At 39.3% G+C, this 23,138-nt stretch overlaps 1 protein-coding gene across 2 annotated transcripts; it reads left to right on the forward strand.

Moving 5' to 3' along the window:
- Nucleotides 1–501: 501 nt before the first annotated feature.
- IFNAR2 (interferon alpha and beta receptor subunit 2) lies at nt 502–20,180 on the forward strand. 2 transcript variants are annotated; one of them, XM_014068371.2, is made up of 11 exons: nt 502–619; nt 4,981–5,039; nt 8,596–8,637; nt 10,054–10,183; nt 11,175–11,261; nt 12,800–12,883; nt 14,676–14,872; nt 15,317–15,459; nt 16,376–16,538; nt 17,175–17,293; nt 18,468–20,180. In XM_014068371.2, exons 2-11 carry the CDS (start codon nt 5,000–5,002, stop codon nt 19,068–19,070), a joined length of 1,608 nt encoding a protein of 535 aa, XP_013923846.2. In that variant the 5' UTR covers nt 502–619; nt 4,981–4,999; the 3' UTR covers nt 19,071–20,180. The 2 variants fall into 2 exon arrangements, with proteins under 2 accessions (XP_013923846.2, XP_013923855.2); XM_014068380.2 differs by having other exon boundaries at nt 508–619; nt 4,949–5,039.
- The last annotated feature ends 2,958 nt before the right edge of the window (nt 20,181–23,138 follow it).

The following is a 23,138-nucleotide window of genomic DNA, read 5'->3' on the forward strand; positions in this document are numbered from 1 at the left end:
CTATATTTGTATAATTCTACTGTATTTTATCTATATACTTGTAATACTCAGTAAAATGATTTTTAAATCTATTTTTATTTTCTGATGGCACCACACTTCCTTGGTTATTGCTGTTTTCTTAGCTTTTCTTTTCATAGCTGGCTGGGGAATTCTGCGAGTTGAAGTCCACAGGATTTAAAATCGCCAAGGTTGAGAAACACTTTCCTCCATCTTGTCCTAATTGTTGTTTGGGTTTTTCTTTTGTCCCCATCACTCCCTACCTCATTGTTTGAATTGTTTTCTTGGGATTTGATTCCCAAGCAATTGTTTCGAGCAGTCAAAACTCTTTGATCGTGAAGGAAGAAAGCAGGCATGGCAAACACTGAGAGAGAGGGAGGGAGGGCTGCGGTTAACTCACACCACCCTTCCTTCTTTCCTAAGCCAAAGCAGCGCTTCTTCGCCGCCCCGAAGCCAGGCCCCCGCAGCTGAGATGCGGCGGCCAGCGGCATCCCCGCCCTTCCCACTCGAGTTTGCTTTCATTTTCGGAATCGCGGGCCCATCGAGTTGGCTTCACCGAGCGGCTTCGTTGCTTTTGCTCCGACGGAATCTGAGGCGGAGAAAAGAACCGCTCCTTCGGCAGGTGAGCCCGGCACGGGGTCAATTACTGTACGTTCTCCAGGGAGCGGGGAGGGAGCGAAGGCAGGAGTTTCGGGCGCAAAGCGCTGACCTGGCGGCGGAGGCAGCCGAAGTCTTCGGCCTTTGCACCCAGACGCAAGGGTGCTTCTTCGGCGAGAACCAGGCCTGGCACAAGCCGGCTGTGCCCGCCCCTCGTAGAGACCGGAGCCGGGCGTTTCCTCTGTGCCGCTTTCCAAGACTGGCACAGAAGAAAACGAGGCCGGGCTTGGTGCGGAAGCGGGAAGAAACGGGCGAAAGTGCGCCGCCGCGTTTGGCTCGCTTCCTTTCCTGTGGCGCGTAGCGGCGGCCCGAGGGACTGGGGGAGACCACCCCGTGGTTGCGCTAGTCCCCGCGCGCATCTTCGGCCCTCAAAACGGCCCCGCGCTTCCCTCGGCCGCAGAGCGGCAGCGACCGAAGGATTTGCCCCAGCAGCCTGTTGAAAGGGAGGCGGCGCTGCAGAGGAAGCGGGTGGAGGCCGGAAGGCTGCCGCACTCTCAGCGTCGGCTGCAGAGGACGGCCACAAGACGGCAAGAGACAGGAAAAATCAAACCCGTCTTAGCCTTAAGCGTTGATGTAATTCGCCGGATCTCGCCCCTTAAAAGCTGCACGCGCACGCGCACACCTCGGGCAAGGACGCACCACAATAGCTCTGCGCCTTCAAACAGAGCTGCTTTATGATGACTATCGCAGGTGGACCTCGACCTACAACAGTTCATTTAGTGACCTTTTAAAGTTACAAGGCACTGAAAACAGGGACTTAACCCATTTTTCATAGTTCCAATCACTGAAGCACCCCCATGCTCGTGCCATCAAACTTCAGATGTTTGGCAACTGACTCATACTTATGACCTTTGTTGCAGTGGTGGGTTGCAGGCGGTACGCCCCGGTACAGGCATACCGGAGCCAGCCCGGAGCATCGGATAGGGTTCCAGTGTGGTGCTCCGGAAGGCCCACCTGCACCCCAGAGCGCCTTACCGGTGTTTAAAGGCTTCTGCACAGGCGCATGGCATGTACAGCGCCTGCGCAGTGTTTCACGGAACAGCTGGAGCGTCGTGGAGGCGCTAATACGCATGCGTGTGCTGTGTGCGTCCATGAGGAAGCCGCCAGCCCCATTCCAACCGTACCGTTTGGAACGGGATTTGCAACCCACCACTGCATTGTTGTGTCCCAAGGTCATGTGTCCACCTTTTTGCAATCTAATGATAAACAAAGTCAATAGGGAAGCTAAATTCACTTAACAACCGAGGCAAGAAAGGTCATAAAATGGGGCAAAAACTCACTTAACAAATGTCTCACTTGACAACAGATATTTTGGGCTCAATTGTGGTTGCAAACTATCTGTACGGGACTTTATGACAACCAATGCAGGGATGGGGGAATGGTTGCTGAAAGGTTTGCCTTTTGCCCCAGAAAGGTCCATTGAAGAAGGCAGATTTTGCTTACAGAATTAGAAGAAAACCTATTGTTTATTTGTAAGAGGAATTCAGATTCTGCAACTCTAGCAAATAGTCTTACATTTTTGCTGGACACTAATTATCAGAGCTTTAATTCCTGTTATGGAGGTTCTTAACAGAAAGTATGGTTAAAATATCAACACCAGCTTTTTAAAATAAATGTGAGGACAGCAATAATACTTGCTTGTTCATTCAGAAAGTACTATTTCTTTCTAGATTAACACAATGCACAGATGGCATGGCCTTTTAAAAAAGAGGAAGGCAATGCAGATTTGAAATAGTTTACACTCGAGTGTGGTTTTGCCATCTGGTTTCAGTACCAGTCACTTCTCATTTTTCTGAGAATCAAATAGTTGTTTTTAAAAGTTTGTGTGCTTGAGTCTGAAACTTCACCTAAAATGCTTTCTAAGGCAGCCTTTTTTGGAGATCTATTTAAAGTTAAAGTTTATGTGTCTTTACATGTGTAGGGGATAAAGCATATATATCATGTGTCCTGTTGTCACTTTCTGGAATTAATGTTATGTCCATCTGCTGTCATTGTCAATGTTTATGACTATATCTTCTAAGAAGCAGCAAAACAAAAATATTAGCTGTTTCAGGGCTGAAAATATCTCATCCCAAATATCCCATTTTAATCTCAGTGGAGCTGTTCCAGTATCACCAAAGTATTCTAACCTGCGGAGAGACCAATGATGGCTAACCCTTTTCCCATCACGTGCCAAAAGTGGGGGGAGCGCGGTGAGGTCATCCATAGCATGCCCCCACCCATAATTCTATGCACGTGATCCCCCAGCATGCATGCGAACCACCCCGGCTCTTCCCCCACTTTTGACACATGATGGACCCATTTTTCGCTCTCCCCAGGCTCCAGAGGCTTTCTAGGAGCCTGGGAAGGGTGAAAATGGCCTCCCCCCCCCCCTAGAGGCTCTACAGAGGCATGCGAAAAATGGCCCTATGGGCAAACCAGAAGTCCATTCAGGAGCCTCCGGAGGGCGAAAAACGGCTGAAAATAAAGACTGAAGTCAGCTGGCCAGCACACGCATGCACACTGGAGCTGAAAGGGCAACGCCTCCTATGCCCTAACAAATGGCTCTGTGTGCCACCTGTGGCATGCGCTTCACCGACAAAAGGGCGAACGACAAAACCGCGCCTGACTAAACCGCAGTGACAAAACCGCGAGTTCTAAAGCGCTCTGATGAATGAGCGCTGAATCGCGCCGACAACAGCACGGCGACAGAAGCGTGCTGTAAAACTAAACCTAACCCTAAACGTAACGCTAGCCCTTACCCTAAACCTAATCCTAAACCTAACCCTAAACCTAACCCTTACTTTAACTTACATTGGCTTTCTGTCGCCGCGCTGTTGTCGCTGTGGTGATGACATCGCGGTTTTAGCGACGCGGTTTTGTCAGCACGCTTTTGTCGTGCGTGCTTTTGTTGGGTCTCGGTGGCATGCATGCCATAGGTTCGCGATCACGAAGATAGATCATTCTGATCTTACCAGAAGTTTTCTCATCTCTAAACATTTTGTACATTTCTAGTAAACATTTCAGCAAATGACAAGTGGTATAACTTGTAACGTAACAAGACAGAGCATTCTTGGGTGGTTGAGCATGAAAGCCTACACTTCATTACTATTGGAAGTCCTTGCTCATAGCTGTTGACTGTTGCATTCCCAGTTTTTAAACATCTTTGCATTTTTAAATTACTGTTATTCATGTTTTTGTCATTCATTTTTTCTTCATCTGAGCTATGAAGACAGGAATTGTATGTCAGTCAGAATAAGTTCAAATCAGAATGTCTTATAAGAATTGAAAAATAAACTGACAAACTAACATTGACAACACAGGTTTGTAACTGCTTCTAAAGTTAGAAAAACTGAACATTTACCTTTCAAGACTTAATCTGAGTGGGTTCCTGGTTTGATTTTAAAAGTCCCTCTTTGAGGGAGATGGGCAGTTTAGAAATGTGAAAAATAAATAAATAATGAAGTTGTACACTTTTGCGACATTGAAATCAGAGTAACTCTTTATTGTGACTACTATTTATTTCAGTCAAAGCCAAGCTTGTCTTCTTTATCTTCCTTCTATGTAATTTTGCATATAAATTACTCTAAATGAGAGAAATCAGTATCTGTATTTTTGTACATAAAATATGTACAGCCATCAGCAATTGTCTGAGTAAGAATTTCAGGGGTGGGGAAAGGAAGTTGATTTGGCTTCCTCTGTCTTTTAAGTGCTCTGGTGCATTCTGGAAGCTATGGTTGAACAAACGGATTGCAGTTGAATTGCTGTACCTCTGCTTGAATACTAAGTAACACTGGGTGGTGAGCTTTAAAAGTACTTAGAAATGTAATTGTTTTAACTGGAACGAAGAAATATCATATTTTTGAAGTTTCAATTAAACTCTTGTGCTATAAATTGCACTTTAGGCAGCTAGAAAAAATGTTGATTTCACAAATTTAAGAAGGAGCTCTTAAATACAATCAGACTTCAACCTTGGAGTGTTACATTGAGTTATATTGCATTGTATCCTTTGGCAAAGGCTTCAGTGAACAGAAGCTGTTTGTCTCTGTGTGTGTACATGCACATACATTGTTTCTATTAGTATGAAATCTCACAGTGTTCTAGAGGTTCTCCAGCTCTTTGGAGCAGACTTGAATAGCAGAGGCCTGCAGAGAGAAGAGAGATAACAGAAAATCATTTTCCTCTCCCACTTAAAAATATCTTACATCAAAAAGCCTTATTTGAATAGGAGGATATAGCAAAGCTTTAACATTACAATACATTAAAGGGCCATGTTTGTTATTATTTGAACACTGTTTCATTTGGTCCATTGCAGATGCACAACTAACATCAACACTTACATTCTAGGATGTGTTTTTAAACTACAATGGCATTTTCCATGAAACCACTGAATTTCTGCAAACTTGGTAAGTTAAATTTAATTAGAGATAATGTAGGGTGGGGGTTTTTTTTGGCTGCCAGTTCCTTCTTTGTCATGTGTTAACATTGTGGGAGGAAATTTGTCCCGGAAATTGTATGATCACTTCCTTCCATGTGTCTAAAACAAATTGTTTATTCGAAACATATTATTGATAAATGGTCTTCAAGGTGATACATTGAAACAACAGCAATAGCAGTCCTACCTAATTTGGAGAGTAAACTCATGCACAATTTATTTTTAAGGTTTTTAATTAATTTTGAAAAATAATAATTTGTTGTTCTTTCATTTAGCATTTGTCTTATTTGAACTTCTTTCCTAAAACATGTGTAATATTAGGGTTTTTAAAAAGAAACATATTTTGTATTCAGAATAGAAATATGTGTTATTACTATTTATAATTCTAAGCTGTTCTCTTGAAACTCATATTTGTAATAGTGTCTTCTAATATATAGACTTCTCTCCAAATATAAAATCACCTGGGCAGCAGATTTAATCTACAACACTTAAGGCTGGCCTGGTCACATAAGCACCTCTCCAGAATGCAGATGAGGGAATGTAATGAAGTTTCGTTCGTTTCTCTTGCAAAGAATGAAATGATGTATTTGCCATTATCATTCAACTCCAGCCTATTCTTATGTTGTTGCTGCCTAATATAGATCTCTGTTTTCTTTAGCTGGCCAATTTTTTAGCTTCACATCTTGGATGATGAAGCCGGGAATACATACTTTCAGGATACACTATGTTCTGTATATTAAATATCTAGTGATTGTACAAAAGAGGCTTAAGTGATAATTTTTAATTATTCTATGAAGGCTTGTTTTTCTTTTGCAAAACTTTCCAGTTGAACTAATACATTGTACTAAGCCAGAACCTATGTTTATCATGGTTTATTGAAAAAGCTATGGCTATGTAGCTAGGTTCTAATGCCAAAGCCCCAAAATTAATTGCCCACAAACCACAGTGGCTGGATTCATAGATACTGAAGTAAAACCACTGATGGCTTTTTACAATATGTGTCTTTCTATCCTATAGCTTTTGCATCTGCCCCTCTTTGATCTTAACATCATTCTATTTTTTATCTCTTCCTGTTTGTGGATATTTGGTCAAAAGATAGCTTTTACAAATGAATAATATTACTTTGTAATCCCATAAGTCTTCCAACATAAAAGAAATAGTCTACAATTAATTATAAAAAAGGAAAAGCAAACTTTAGGGTTTTTTTTGTGGTGAGAGAAAGCCAAATGCCTGATTGTTATACAAGTACTCCTCAGCTTACAACCATAATGGAGCCTGCCTATCATGTTCATAAGTCCGGATGGTCATAAAATGGGTTGGCCATGTGTCCAATCCAATTTTAAGATATTTCTGTTGGAGTCATTAAGCAAATCAAAGATTCACCATGACTATTGTTTTGCAAAAAAAACCAACAAATGCTGGGTTTTGGCAAAACTATCATAAAATGCAGTCATGTGACTCTGGGATGTTGCAGATGGACATAAATGCAGCCCAGATTGGGTGTGTCCAACATTTACTTACCTTACCAGGGGTGTATAACTAAGAATTTCCAATTGTGGTTGTGAGTATTCCCTAGGTAGGTCCATCGTAGCTTTGAACGGTCACTAAGTAAGTCAAAGATTAACTATCAAACAAAAACCAAAAATGTACTCAAGTAGAGTGTGGTCCAGCTTCAGTTAAACATTAGAGAAAAGTTGAAAATTGCATAAATACTATAAAATCTATATACACCACCATACATTTGCCATTGCCCTAAAAATACCACTTACAAGTATAAAATCCTTTACCTATCCTTATTCCACCTGACATTACTAATAAAATATAGCTGGGCAATCCTGCCATTTAATTTTACAGGCTGCCAATCAATGTAACTGATATGGCACCAGTGGCTGCAGGGCTTCTATCAGGTCATAGATCTTCTCAAATGGAGGTTCTTAAATTGTACTCTGAAAATGGATTTTTGTGGAGTGAATATGTTTTAAAGGTTCATTAAAATTTCACCATTAAAAAAGTACTTCTATTTATTTTATATCTGCCTTTGGACTTAGTTACATCAGATTTGGCCATTTTAGAATAGATGCGTTTCCATCAACAGAAACAAACCTTACTAACAGTCCGACTGTTTCCAGCATGAAGTGAGCAATATAATATTAATATTTGAAAATATGTTAAGATCATTTTTTAAGAAAGTAATAAATGGCAGTATTGCATTAGAGGAAAGTGGTTATTGTCAGATTGAACAAAGCAGCCTTCTACAAACTGGTATTTATGTTGGTTGAAGTACAAGAAGATTGTTTGTTCAATTAATCAATTTATATGAGTGCCTAACAGAAAAATTATGACACTATGTGGCTAACATCAGGTTAAAAAGAAACAAAAAATAACTTAACTAGACAAACAAAAATGACAATAAAAATATAGTACATTTGAGGCCAGCCACAACCATAATATTAACCATTACAAAATGGTCTCCTCTAATTCCCTGATTCAATGTCTGGGGGAAGAGCCAGGCTTTATAGAAGGCTGTTTGGCTCATGGCTGTCTGAATCTCAGGGGATATGTTGTTCCATAGGACAGGCACTGTAACAGAATGCAAGGTGCCCAAATCCCATGAAATGACATTGTTTCATAGAGGAGACAGGATGAACATGCCCACCCTGTTTGGTCTGCTGAAATAATCAGAGCCAGGTAGTTCAACAAAGAACCTTTTTTCCATGAAAGGCTTCATAGATGATAACTTTCACCTTGAATTACACCCAGAAACCTAATTTAGCCGGTGCAACTCATAAAATAATGGTGTTACATGGCTCTCTGTGGTTCAGCTATAATTATTCACATCACTGAATTGTGAACCACTTGAAGTTTCCTAATGGTCTACAAGGGAAACCCTATGTAGAACACCTTGCAATACCACAAACAAGAGGTGATTACAAACAGGGCCTTCCAGTTCAGGAATGGAAACAACCGGCACATAGGATTTGGTCCTCTTGGCCACTGCAGGTACCTGCTATTCAAACAGTTGCTGAGGGTAAAGATACAGATGGTATTCAGCAGGTCTGACCAGTTCTAGTGAACAGGTAGTGGAAATTTTGAATAGTTCGGAGAACCGGTAAATACAACCTCTGACTGACATCTATTCTCTGCCTCCCGAGTCCCAGCTGATCGGGAGGGAATGGGGATTTTGCAGTAACCTTCCTCTGCAATGACCACCAAGCTTGGGTTGAGAGGACAAACAGTAAATGAAACCAAAGGATTTTGAGTACATTTTATCATGGAAAACCTTGGAAAGAAATAGGGATAATACACCTGTAACCATACTTGAAGAAAATTGAATGCCCAAAGCTGCTTATAAATTGTTTTCTGACATGAAGCTACTCAGTAGCAAAATACCCACCCACTCTAGTCTGGAAGAAAGTCATGAATCTCTGATGCTAAATTCTATTTTATATTAACTTTCCAACCATTTACTTATATATGATCAAATGATTGTAGCATTTTTCCTAATATTTGTTTTGTTTAATTTACAGCATACATCAGTGCAATAACTTTGAGTTTTAGCAACTTTCTTGGTAAGTATTTTTCATATACTATAGAGACCTTGCTAGAGATGAGCTCTTATTGATAGCAACATCCCTGTAAGTGACATAAATCCAGTCCATCGATCTATCTAATGTTATGCCAAAGCATGATTAAGTGTGAGATATCTAAAGATCAAGCAAGCATCTGTTTCACACACATTCCCTACTTTATTTTATTCCTTTCTTGCGTAGCTGGGATGAGAATTTTGGAAGTGTTTATTTTTAGGTGATTTTTTAAAGACTGCTGATGTTAAAATGAGCCCACTTTATAATAGATTATAAAGCTGTGTTACTTAAATTAACCAAATCTAATACAACTATAATGTCATGATTGCATATAACAATCTAGTTTTAAAGAAAAATGCCGATGGGGAGGAGGGAACACACAAAGCTGATGCTTAATTGAACCCTTCAGCTTGGCCTTGTCTGGGATTTCTGTTCCATTCATTAAAAGTACATCAAATTCATCACCGTCCGTCACCAACAAAAAGTGGAGGCTACAAAGTTAATTACCAGCCTCCAGCATCATCCTTATCTCCAAGGGTTCCTTGGTCCCCATATCAGGCGATAGGTATTCTTAGAAAATAAACATGCTGATTGATTGCAATCTAATGCTTGAGTTAAATTATATCCACAAAAAAAAAGAAATGGTATATAAGTACATTAAACATGACTAGGAGCATGGGTAGGAGAAAGCACCCATAATTTGCATTATGGCCAATGGAACATTTTGCAACTATTTATATCCATTATTGACTCAGTCGGTGTTCTTGATCACAGAAACCCAGGGAAATCTCATTCTCTTTGAAACCAGTTATGTCCTGTGCTGATTTCTCCTATTTTCCAAAATGTTTTTCTGTACTATTTGGATGATAGCTCTTATGCCCTCCTCTTTCTTTTTCCACCTTTCCTTTTTGCATGTTTTTGCATGCTTCTTGCTTTAAATATATATAATGGTGGCAAACAATCTGCTTGATGCATAAAGTAAGGGACACATTTTGGATATGCTGGTAGAAACATCAAATTGTAAAGGAGAACAGCAGGAATAAAAGTCTAGGCTTAAGCTATGAGAAAAATAGACATGGCATGCAGTGGTGGGATTCAAAAACATTTACTGCTGGTTCTGCGGGCGTGGTGTGGCTTGGTAGGCGTGGCTTGGTGGGCGTGGCAGGGGAAGGATACTGTAAAATCCCTATTCCCTCCTGATCAGCTGGAACTCGGGAGGCAGATAATAGATGGGGGTGGGGCCAGTCAGAGGTGTTATTTATCAGTTCTCCAAACTACTCAAAATTTCCGCTACCGGTTCTACTGGTCAGAACCTGCTGAATACCATCTCTGATGACATATCCTAGTACAGTGTGCTTGATGCATACGAATTTACAGCGAAAGGTTTTTTCCCCCCACCAGAAACATCTGAATCATCACTTATACTGAATATGAAAGCAGAGGATTTTGAGTACATTCTATCATGGAAAGCTGGAAATAGTTCAAGAATTCCAGTATGCTACACAGTGATATACTGGTATAATATGAAAAGGTTTCTATCTGTTTTCTTTATACATATTGATATTTACATTTTGTAACTGTTTACAAGTAATCATGATGGACAAAGTATTATTTTAACACAGGTACTTAGATATTGCTTCAAGAAAAATAAAAATAATGCAAAAGTTTAAAGGTCAGTAGATTTATTTGGTACATCTTTGTGGATTGGACATAATTTGATTGAATGCATGGGATATTATTTCTTATAAATACCTAGTAAAGTTGGGAGTGATTATCATTTTGTGAATAGAGGCCACCCTTAATATTTTAGGAGTCACAAAGACTACAGAGCATGGGTTGATAATGCAAAATAACCAGACTATGACATACATTTGAATGGCTCCAGAGTTTTCTGTATTTTCATGAATTTAAGGTAGAATTTAAAGAGGGTTCTTTCTTTAATTCTATAAAGCACATTATTGGGAATACAATTCAGTATTATCATTTTCCAGTCTGAAAATGATAGAAAACTCTGAAATTTTTTCAGCAAATGGAGTCAGAAAGGATCTTGGGTACTGCATATACTTGGAGTGTAGATTTAATCCTATCCTATATGAACCTAAAACCAATTGAAACTCTTGAGGCAATATAGCACTGTCTCAATCCTTGATGTATTCAGGAGGTCAAAGGAAAGTAAGTGACAAAAAGTGCATTATGGGATAATTGATGCAAACCTTTGACTATAGTATATACTTGCATCCAACACGGAACACAAGCATGTCTGTTTTGTGAATATTTTTATCATCACAATTTTACTAGGTGCCTATAAATAAAAGAACTGTTATATTCAATTGAAGTATATTTGCAAAAACCTACATAAAATTAAATAAAATAAACAAGTCAATTATTACTGTCAATGGCAGTAATTAGCACTTTTTCCTATATGATGGAGATAAACCTAGAGCAAAATGGCTGCATTTATTGAATGGATGGTACATTTGACAGAAAATGGAAGGGAAATTTTTTTGCTTTGTTTTCTTTAGTGATTTTGATTGCAATTTACATACCATGGAAACAAAGTCGAAATCAGCAGTAAAAAGCCAGGAACAAGTTAATTCTTACAACTCCAGGCAAGTAAAATACTCTTGAGAAGTTGATGCTCCTATTTATATTTGTCCCTTTTCGTTTATTTCAAGATGATCCACTGTATAATTTTTGTCTTCCTGCTTTCTGTGTTTTGAAAGACAAGTATTTTATATTAATACACAATAGGCCAATGAATGACAGTTTAAAGATTATAATGTGTCTTAACATTTCTACAATATTTGCTTTGGAGTGAATTTGAGGCTTAGAATTAAATCAGGAGCATATATAATACAGATCCTAAACTAAGCTTGGAAACCCAGGTTTGTGTCCACAGATGACCATGGAAATTCATGGCTGATTTAGAGCCAATCCTCTCTTTTAACAAACTTCCTGAGAGACTTCAGTGTAAGAACAAAATAATAGGAGACTCCCATGTGTATCATTCTGAGTTGGCAGAATACAAATATAATAATAAAAATAAAAATAAAATCAAAGATGGTGGATAGAAAAATATAGGCCAAAAAAATCATTACGTATTGTTCGGTTCTACTTGGGAAGATCAGTCTTCCCTATTTTTCTGCTTTAGTATGAATTGTTATGTTTGGGGTTTTAGACATGTAGTGGAATACGTATAGGCTGTTCCTGAATTTAAATGGTTCATCCTTAATTTTAAACCATAGCTTATGTCAAGTTACAATTGATTTAATATCATATCATCCATAATGGATGGGTTCACAGTCATGCTAAGTACCAACCAAAGAAACTATGCTTAGATTAAGACAGTGTATTAACCCAATCATTGATTAGGGTAACAGTGATCCCCAAAATAAAACCAGTTCTAAATGAATTCAGTAAATTCATTTGTATGTATGTATGTATTTTATTATTTGTATGCCGCCCTTCTCCGGGAGGACTCAGGGCGGCGAACAATTCAAGGGGGGAAAAAAGGGGAAACATAAAAGACAAAATACAAATAATAAAAGTAAACAACAGTTGCACAACCATACATGTCGAGAGGGGAGGGAACTCATCACCCCCAGGCCTGCCGGCAAAGCCAGGTTTTGACGGCTTTTCGGAAGGCCTGGAGAGAGGTGAGGGTCCGAATCCCTGCGGGGAGTTCATTCCAGAGGGCCGGAGCTGCCACAGAGAAGGCCCTCCCCCGGGTAATAGCCAGGTGGCATTGGCTGGTAGATGGCACCCGGAGGAGGCCAACCCTGTGAGATCTAATGGGTCTGTGGGAGGTAATTGGCAGCAGGCGGTCTCTCAAGTACCCAGATTTAAAAATTGTTGTGCTTTACTCAGTATTCAGAGGAAGAAGCCTCTGGGAATGGATCTGTTTCCTAGGATATCTCCTTGTCTTGCCTTGCCTTGCTTCGATATCTGATGCCCCCTGCATGTACACGCAACTCCCAGAAGGAGTGTACCAGTTTGAGAAAAACTATCTTAGGTTATAGAACTCTAGGAAAGATTCTCAGAAGAGTCTGATGTCTTTATAGACAATAGAAAATGGAATGATTTGTGGTTCTTTCTTTTTGATACTTGCATCTCTATCACAGATGTTCTCTTCCTCCCCCGCCCCCAGGTCTCCGGAAAGCCAAGATTCAGACCATCATGTTTTGGGACCAGGGCAGTTTGCTGCTTGCCCACCAATGAAGCAGGTTCTAAGGTAGAAGATATAAATAATTTTTTAGCAGAAACCCAGTAAAGACATCTGAGGTTTTAAATGACCTTAAATGTTTTTATTGAAATCAAGAAAAATTCTGACACTGTCAAAAAGTTTGAAAAAATACTGACTTGCTAACTCTAACCACCCAAATACCACCACCACACATTATAAGTTCCAATGAACTTTAAGTGAACAAAAATTGATATACCTCCTGTATAGTACATAAACATGACATCTTTTTGTAAATTGTAATGCATATTTATTATTTATGTGCATGTGTTTAAAATTTTAAAATAAGAAAACAATAAATATAGCAGGTTTAGACAACTTTCTAGTCAATATTTTGTAATATCTCCTTTCCAATGGTTCCTATAATTAATTAAGAAAAACTTTTGAAGCCCTCTCCCATTCTTGCTGTCAGAGTTTTTCTAGCACAGAAATATTCTTGCATGATTCATCTGGAGGTGTATTTCAGACTGTCTTCTTGTTTTTACATGTGTATATGTACATGCTTCCCAGATGTCACATTTTTAAAAATATCATAGAAAGGATAAAAATGTTATCAAATTCTGCAATATTATGACTCTTAAGTGATAAATGAATATGTGTGATACTCCACCAAATAAAACTAAATAGTACGTAATGTCAAAGAAACAAACTAAACTGTTGCATTTCATTGATATTTTGATAAATAGTTAAGCACAGGGGTTGAATCATCTCTTGGAATTTTCTCTGGGTTTTGCTCCCCATTTTCTCTGCAGAAACCTCCTGTAGGCTCATCCAGACCAAATATAAATGAGTTGGACAGAACACCTGTTATGCCTCAGCATCTTAAAAAAGTCAATTGCTCTTTAAATTGATACCAATCTTCCAGAAGTCATGACCTATACTTTGGTCACACCTGGTTAAGGAAAAAAATAGTTGGAATAGAAAGGAAAATGAAAACGGGGGATAAAAATGGATGCCCTTTGAGCTGAAGGGAACTAATCAGTGGTGGGTTACCATTTTTTTCCCTACTAGTTCTGGCACAGTCACGCTTGCTGCTTCTGCACATGAGCAGAAGCCTCCAGGCGGGTGGGCGGAGCTTCCTACCGCTGCTACTACCGGTTCACCCAATCCGGGCTGAACCGGGAGCAACCCACTTCTGGAACCAATTACTAGCTCTGGAAGAAAGAAAAGAGAGATGAATAACAGTTAAACTTCCAGTCTAATTTTCTAAAGCAACTGTGCTTTCCAGGAGCAATGCAGAATATTTGCACCTCTTGCTCATTTCTTTGTTTTTAATAGCATCTGTTATTCTTACCAGTGAATGTAAGTGGATCTTCTTAAAGATACAGTACATACAAGGAGATCAGGAATATATTTGAGCAAGGAAGATTCTGCCAGGAAGAATGGGAAAAGAAAAGAATCTAAAAGTGAGAACATAAACTTTCTCAGTTGTAAGAAACAACAAAGTTGTTATTTCTGCCAAAGAAAGTGTTACAAAATTGGAAGGGTCTTCAGACTTCTGTAGCTGCCATATTTACTGCTTTATCACTGAATCTGTGTACATAAGCAATAAAAGTGCATTGAAATTTGCAGAAAAAAACCATATATAACTATACACCATGCAGATATTTCATCAACTATGAATTCATTGAAATATACAGTTTTACCTGGGTACCTAATCTTGCATAGACAACTTCATATACATCTCATCTGGGTCTAACATTTTTGGGCAATTATCATATATTTCTTTGGAATCACTGTTTTCTTACTGAAAAATACTGTATTCTTTCTTGTTTTTATATAGTGATATAAAATCAATGCAGCCCAGGAATGTACTAATCGATGCAGTCCAGGGATGTACTAATATTGCAAGACCATTCTGTAATCTAACAAATGAATTTGCAGATGTTTGCCGTAGAACGGCATATATTGTAGTACAGCAATACACTAGCAATGGAACAAATTATTCAGATATTATACCATTCAATCCATTTTCTAACCGTAAGTAATTTCTTTCTTCCTTTTGTTTGAAACGTATTAATTTTCACTATCTCAAATCAGGTCATTTTTCCTTCCTTTGTTCATTTGGCAAGCGAGTTGGCCTTGATGACTTTTATATCCAGTTATACTATACATTTAAAGACAATTTTAAAAACTAGCCTAGAAATTAAGAGTAGCACAAAGAATCAGATTCTGTATTCAGAGCTGACTTTCAGAATCAAAATTAACATTGATGATTAAAGCAAACCAATAATAAAAAATTAAAGTATGTATCTTTCTATTGAAAATATTATTTATAATAATACATTAGGTTTGATTAAAAATCCTACATAATTTCCAAGATACTTAGGTATATTTTAGAGTCTATTACATTTTCTAAGATTAAAATAATCTGGACTGCCAGCAAATAGTATTGATAATTTCTTTTATTTATGTTTTAATCAGGATGCTTCAGGCCACCTCAGTTTAATATTTCTGTTTGTCAAAACTGTGTAAATGTCACAGTGAAACTTCCACCTCTGTTACTTAAAATTTATCAAAAACTTGATTATCTAATCATAGTGGAAACAGCTGATCTCAAGGAAAATGTAAGTAATTGATTATTAAGGTCTTAAAAATATCAAAAAGAATTCACTTTATAACTAAGAAATGTGCTAGGTTTTTTGCTTTTACAATATTATATCTCTCAGCTTCAGATGTGTTGAGCTCACATCATTTTCAGCCATTGTGACATTGTTTTTTTCCAGTTCAGTGTTTATATTCATTGGTTCTAAATGGAATGATGGAATCCAGATGGGCAAGTTTGTTTGTATGGGTTCAGAGTGCAGCTGAACTTGATGGGTTCAGTTGTTAAGACTAATATAGAAAATCAATGGCCATACTAGCATACAAACCCACACAATTAAACTAACACAATATCAAAAAGCATTTTAGTATATAGACATTGAAATGTCATCCAATTCAGAAACACAAATTACAAAAATAAAACTATTGTTGATATTGCTGTTATGATTGTTGTAGTTATAAATAGTGATATAGTAATGGTACTGTATTTAAACGATTTCACAAAATATTTCATTATTCCTCTAACCTCCATATAGAAAATGACATTCTTAAATAAAAAGTATAGTGGTACTTCGGTACTCATTGTTAATTAGTTCCAGGAGGCACAATAAGTACCAAAAACGATGAGTACCAAAAAGATTTTCCCCATAAGGAATAAGGTAGTGAATCACAAGGCTGCCAAGAATTTTTAGCTTGTGTATTGAGTACTAAACAAACGATGCATATCAGGACAAAACTTTTGTATCAAGTGAGTTGAGTACCAGTTTGATGAGTTTCAAAGCAGTTGAGTTACTGCTTTGAATTATGGTTGATGTACCACTGTAAGTGTAGCCATGCCGTGATTCTGGGTTAAAGTAGAATTTTACCAATTCACATCATTTAGCTTTATCCTTTCAGTGCATTTTAAAACAATTCACCTTCTTTTTTTGTCTTTTACAGCGTGTTGCTAATTCAACCAAACAGGATAATTTCTTCACTATTCTGGAAGATTTGCATGCAAATAAAAATTATTGCATTGCTGTTCAGGTGTCTACAGGTCATAATCGCCAGTGCACTCCCACCATTCCAAAATGTATTATGCTTGAGTCCAATAATCGAGAAGGTACATTGAATTATGAAATAAGGAAATGGGATGGGTCAGAACCTGTTTATTTTGTGACTAAAAGACTAAACATTTGTTTAGCATTTCAGTATCTTTTACATGATTACCCTATTTTTCGGACTATAAGACACACCAGGCTATGAGACACAACTAAATTTACAAGAGGAAAACAAGAACAAAATAGTTTTTGGCCTCTGTGCATCGCGTTTTCACCCGCCTCAGCCCCCAGAAGCACTACAGTACTCTGCACATCCTGTTTTTGCCAAAAATGGGATGCATGGAACACTACAGAGTGCTTCTGCAGGCTGCGGAGGGCAAAAATGGGACACATAGAGGGCTTGGGAACCCAAAAGTGCACCTGTTTTTGGCAAAAATGGGACATGCAGAGCACTGGAGAGTGCTTCTGGGGGATGAGGGTAAAAACACAATGCGCAGAGGATTTGGGAGGCCAAAAACACCCATATTCGGTCTATAAGACGTACCTAAATTTTCACCCACTTTTAGGGTGGGGAAGGTGAGTCTTATACTCCAAAAATACAGTATATTATAGTTCTTTGTCTTCCTGACAAAACCAAGTAGTTTTGAAATAATGTGCAAATGCATTGTTGCTTAATGAAATATATTTTTAATCTGCAGATTATATTATGCTTTCAATCTTGGCTCCATTAATACTAGTGGTAGTGGTAATCATTTCAGCTTTCCTGTATAAGGCTGGTTTTATTTTCTTTAAAAGGAGCACATCATCAAATGTCTTGGTAAGTAGTGTGGCAAAATATTTTCAACTTAATGTTTGTATGTGTTGGGGCAGTTCAACCAAAGGTAGTGAAAAGGATTCCCAGAAGAAGCTACATGTCCCTTAACTCCATTGAATATTCCCTGTATTCCTTCTGTTCTGCATAGACTTGGGGTGATGTACTGTAGCTTCTTCATTAGTTTAAAGACTATTTCTAGCCTAATGGCTGTGAGACTGTTTTTCATTTTAGTCTCATATATTTACATATTCAGTTAATGTGCCAAAAGAAACAGCACTCTTAGTTTGGCTGTATTGCCAAACTTGCAGGACTTGACATACAAGTGGATTTGAGCTTACAATCAGGAACCTGCACAAGATTTAAGAAGGCTTTTTTACAGTATATAACTTTTAGAGTTAATTTTGGAAACAAGATTAATTCATTGTAAACAGCCCTCCGGTAATCCAACAGAAGCTTGTTTTAAAATAGACAGATTATGTTGCTGAGGCTAAATGAATTCCCACTAATTATTATGTGCTGCCTCTGGCAACAGATATGGTGAAACACCTACATCAGACATGAGGAAATGTTTTCTGTTCAAGGGGATCCTTTGAACAGGATTTGAAGCAGATTACATTAGGGTGGAGTTTGACAGTAACTTTAGCAGTGAAACAGAATTGAAAGTCCTGCCCTCTGATAGTCATCCATCTCTCTGTGCCAGAGAACACAAGGTACGCCTGAATGAAAAGTTGCATCTGTCACATGCTTTCTTTCATTTATGAACAATAATCAAACAAGGCTATAAAAATCATTTCTGCCTTCCTACTGGGAATATAAAACCCCATTGAACTCTAGCACGTGCAACCTCATAACTTTATTAACGGAAGTAAATGCTGAGAGCTTTTATGTCCATTTGTTTAAAGCATATTTTTCCCCACTAGGGAAGAGGGGAAATAAAAATCTGTACCTAGTTACCTACAAGGGAACTTGGGGCAGAATTAAAAAAAGAATAAAACATTTGACATTTCCAGAAAGGAAAGTTTAATAAAGCCCCAGCATTAAAGATACAGAAAAGCAAAGAAATATTATTAGTGAAATGGTATATAGATGTTTCAGGCATTTTTTTTATCACACATCAATACTGTTTTGACGACATCTGTGAATGTGCATGCCAACATTTATTTATTTCCCCCCCTAGAACATCAATCGTGACTTGGCTTATTCAGTCTTTGAATCAAATCCTGAAGAAATTTGTGAGGTCCAGGTCCAGGAAAGTGAAGCGCAACAACACAGTGATGATGAGAACAGTGAAAGCGATGTTGAGAGCAATTTGGATACTGAATGTGACTTCTTTAATCAGATTACACCATTCTCTCAGGTGGAGAACACTCAGAAGTTGTTCACAGGTTGCTCAGCTACTAAAAATGAAGTAACCAGAACTTTAGCACAAAGGAATCAGGATGATATTGACAAAAGCAGCCCAATTACCCCATTATATCCTTCTGAAGTGAACTCTGGCCATGTAGCAGAATCAGAACGTACAGACTGCTTAAATGTAAACTTAAATTCTGTGATGCTAGGAATATCAGATAAAAACCTGGATTTTTCTACAATTGACCATGAAGACTTGAATGAATCTTGTATTTTGGATGCATTTGAACCAAACCATTTCACTGAAATGCCAGATAATCAGAGCTTTGATGTTCAAAATCTATGTTCATGGGAAAATCGTAGTGTCTCTGGGGAAAGTGAATCATCGTATTCAGAAACAGAATGCACCAGTGGATACATGAAAAGATGAATCCATGAAAAGTGACACAGCTTCCACTGTTCCTCCCTTTGAAAGGCACTTTTGGGGAGCAGTAATTCAGACCAGACAAACATTAAGCTCTTTCTTCCATTTCTTCATTCCAAGTTAACCCTAAAAGGATCATGAGATTCAGTTACACAAAAACAGTGTTGGCACTTTACTATCTGAATTTATATTGCATGAAGAACTTGGTTCCTATGGATACCAAAATATAATGTAATTACATAGTTTTTTGTACAGAGCTGGAGCTACAGTTTATACTGATATTGTGATTGGCAGACATTTTTTCAAAGTTGTGTGTCCTGCCTTCTCCAAATTAATGTCTTCATGATGTGCTCTAGCTGGGCATTCTAGAATCTGCACCTCCGGCATATCAAGAAGCAATCAGGTCTGGACTTTACTTCTCCTTCATACATCTAATGCATATATTTGTCCTGCTGTTTTAGAAATCTAAAAATTAACTGCTTTTTCTTGTCTTGTATTTATTATTTTGTTTTTAACAACCTTAAACTTAGTACATGACTTTATTGCAGGGCAATTTACTTTCCTGTGATTCACTTAAAAACTGTGGCAAGAAAGGTTGCAAAATAGGGCAAATCTTACTTAACAACTGTATTATTCAGCAATGTAAATTTTGGATTCAGTTGTAGTTGTACATCAAGGACTACCAGTATGATGTGAGATTGTTGTTTTTTTTCAAACAAGGAAAGTGAATTTCTTAAGGAATGGTTTCTTTTATGCATTTCTTCCAACATGCTTGAAGGAGGAAAACTAGTGAGAGACAAGGCAGATCACAGTTCATGCAGAATCCAGCTGATGACAACAGTCATAACACTGGATCTGGTGTTCCTCTCAGAGCAATACCTGTGTGATCTAAAAGTGAGAGTATTTTTGTTGTCTCCCTAATTTACGAAGCATGCCCTAATTTCCATGGAATTCTCTAGAATCACTATTCATTGCAGGGAGGCTGGTTTCATTAAGTTCAGCCTCTGGGAATTGATGGACCCAGATACATTTCAGAGGAAATGCGGGTTGTTCTTTTGCTCTGCTGTACGGCCATCCAAAGTTACAAGTTAGAATAAAGAGGTTGCTGAGACATTGGATCACATCGTGCCCATTCAATCTCTTCTCTCTTGGCGATACTGTCACTTCCTGTGTTTTACAGAAGAGTTGAGGGAGATTAAACAAGAATTATAACCAATAATATTGGGGTGTCACTCATGTTGGGGGCACCTGTGGTGGTCGAGTGCTAAGGCAGGACTTTCCTCAGAACTTCACTCACTCTCATCATAATCTTCCTTCCTTCCTTTTCTTTTTTTCCCCTCCCTATTCATTCTCCTTTCTTCTTCCTTCCCCCTTTCCCTTATTTTTCCTTCCTTGCTCTCTTTCCATCTTTCCTTCTTTTTTTCTTTGTCTTTCCTCCTTCCTTTTTCCCTTTCCCGTCCCTTCTTGCATGCTCAATGCAAAAGAGGAAACATTTCTCCATTTGTTTTGTTTTTAGTTTGTTTTGCTAGTCCTCTGCCAGCGAAAATGAAGCTCAGGGGTGTACGCAGGCCCCCTGGGCTCTGTTTTTGGCCACGACAACCTCTTGCAGCCCTCTGCCAGTGAAAACAAGCCCCATTTTCACTGGCAGAGGCCGCACATGGCCCTTCCCAGCTCCATTTTTTTCTGGTAGAGGCACTGTGGGCCTGTCCTTTGCTGATTCCAGGGCGGCCCCGCAGGCCAGATCTAAACACACCACGGACCAGATGCGGCCCTCAGGCCTTGAGTTGGACACCCCTGCTCTAATAGGTCATTGGTGAATGTATCTTTTCTTTCAGACAAGCATTCAATTTAAACACACAATTTAAAAAAAACCTATTTTATATTTTTGCCAAATCATAGACAAAGCCCCAATGCTTTGCCTTATAGTAGACCTATATGCTTTCTCTGATCCTACATCTCCTTTGAAAGTATGAAGACAGGACCTAATAATGGACTCTTCCTCATAACTCTGTTAACTCACTTTCCTTACATCTTTGAGTCAGAAAGAAAACATGTAAATACAAATTGCCGTGCCTTATTTCCTCCCTTTGCACCTAGGTAATGAGGCCATAGAGAGTTACTCTGCTCCCATACGTGAATGTTAGGTAGGTAGAATGTAAGTTCCTTTCTTCTGCTGCCCAGAATCATCTACCCGCAGAAAACCACCTTTCAGTTGTTCCCATGGGCTGAGTGAGTGCCAGGGATTCCCCACTCCCACCCCTGTATTTAGCCTATCTTATAGAATATATTACATGATTATCATAGCAAAAAGGTGGGCTATTCAGGAGATACACCATTTCTATTATTGGGTTGGAAATCACATAATTTTTAAAAAAGCTCTAGGTATAAAGTAATCTTTTGATCTCCTGGAAGAGTTCAATATTCTATCAAAGGTTCTGCATAAAAGCATTGCTTCCCCAGTTCTGCATATCCTCCAAGTGATCACATAATTCAAGCAAATATGCCAAGCAACACAAGACCAGAGGAGAGCATTCTAACATGCAAGAAGAATTGGGGAGAAACCCCCAAGATTAATGTTTATCCCACCTCAAAGAACTGTAGAATGATGGTAATATAAAGCAATGAGCTTGTAGCATTAACTGGCAGGAAATCCATGCCTGTCTTGGCAATGTAGGGTAATCAACATGCAGGGACTTGTGGCTCACTGAGGAGGAATCATAAAAACAGTAACTGGATTGTTAGATCGGGTGAATTTCATTTATTAAATTTATAGGCCGCCCAATCCCGGAGGACTCAGGGTGGCTTACAACGAAAGAAGAAAAAAAGAAAAGCAAAATAAGTAAAAAAATAGTTTAAAATTCACAACACACATACTTTCTAATCAGGGCTGGACCTTAACACTAAGGTCAACAGCCCCAGGCCTGCCGGAACAGCGAGGTTTTAACAGCTTTCCTGAAGGCCATGAGAGTGGGTAAGGTCCGGACCTCGGGGGGTAGCTGATTCCACAGGGTCGGAGCAGCCACAGAGAAGGCTCTCCTCCGGGGCCCGCCAGCTGACACTGTCCGGCTGATGGTATCCAAAGGAGGCCTACCCTGTGGGATCTTATCAGTCGTTCGGAGGTGTATGGCAGTAGGCGGTCTCGCAGATAGGCTGGTCCTAAGCCATGTAGGGCTTGAAAGGTAATAACCAACACCTTGAATTGCATCCGGAGACCAATTGGCAGCCAGTGCAGCTCGCGGAGGACAGGTGTAATATGGGTGTATCTTGGTACACCCAATATCGCTCGCGTGGCTGCATTCTGGACCAGCTGTAGTCTCCAAACGCTTTTCAAGGGTAGCCCCATGTAGAGCGCATTGCAATAATCGAGACTTGAGGTGACAAGGGCCTGAGTGACCGTCTGAAGTGCCCCCCTGTCCAGGTAGGGCCGCAATTGGTGTACCAGGCAGACCTGGGCAAAGGCCCCCCTGGTCACAGCCGACAGATGGTGTTCAAGTGTCAGCTGCAAATCCAGGAGGACCCCCAAATTGTGAGCCCTCTCTGAGGGGTGTAAATTTTCACCCCCCAGGGTCAAGGACAGACTGTCTGAACTGTCCCTCGGGGGTAACATCCAAAGCCACTCGGTCTTGTCGGATTGAGTACCAATTTGTTCATCCCCATCCAGATCCTGACAGCTTCCAGGCATCAGCACATCATGTCCGCTGCTACATTGAGCTGGCACAGGACATATAGATACAATTGAGTATCATCTGCATATTGATGGTACTTTATCCCGTGCTGTTGTATGATCTCACCCAGCGGCTTCATGTAGATGTTGAATAGGAGGGGGGACAGGACCGAACCCTGCGGCACCCCATATTTGAATGGCCTGGAGGTCGACCTCTGTCCCCCGACCAACACTGCGACCTACCAGAGAGGTAAGAGGAGAACCACCGTAGAACGGTGCCTCCCACTCCCACCTCCTCCAGACGTCGCAGAAGGATACCATGGTCGATGGTATCGAAAGCCGCTGAGAGGTCAAGAAGCACCAGGATAGAGGAATACCTCTATCCCTGGCCCACCAGAGATCATCGATCA

The sequence above is a fragment of the Thamnophis sirtalis genome, unplaced genomic scaffold (genome assembly GCF_051295495.1).
Source record: "Thamnophis sirtalis isolate CommonGarterSnake01/CBP01778 unplaced genomic scaffold, rThaSir2_p1.2 scaffold_8, whole genome shotgun sequence".
In the NCBI taxonomy this organism is placed as follows: Eukaryota; Metazoa; Chordata; class Lepidosauria; order Squamata; family Natricidae; genus Thamnophis; species Thamnophis sirtalis.

What these genes read in the sequence shown, in the direction of transcription:
- IFNAR2 (XM_014068371.2), top strand. Translation starts at nt 5,000, where the DNA reads ATGGCATTTTCCATGAAACCACTGAATTTCTGCAAACTTG. An exon ending in TACTGGTATAATATGAAAAG is followed by an intron (nt 10,184 to 11,174) that starts GTTTCTATCTGT and finishes TGTTTTCTTTAG; the next exon opens with TGATTTTGATTGCAATTTAC. An exon ending in TGAGTCCAATAATCGAGAAG is followed by an intron (nt 16,539 to 17,174) that starts GTACATTGAATT and finishes TTTAATCTGCAG; the next exon opens with ATTATATTATGCTTTCAATC.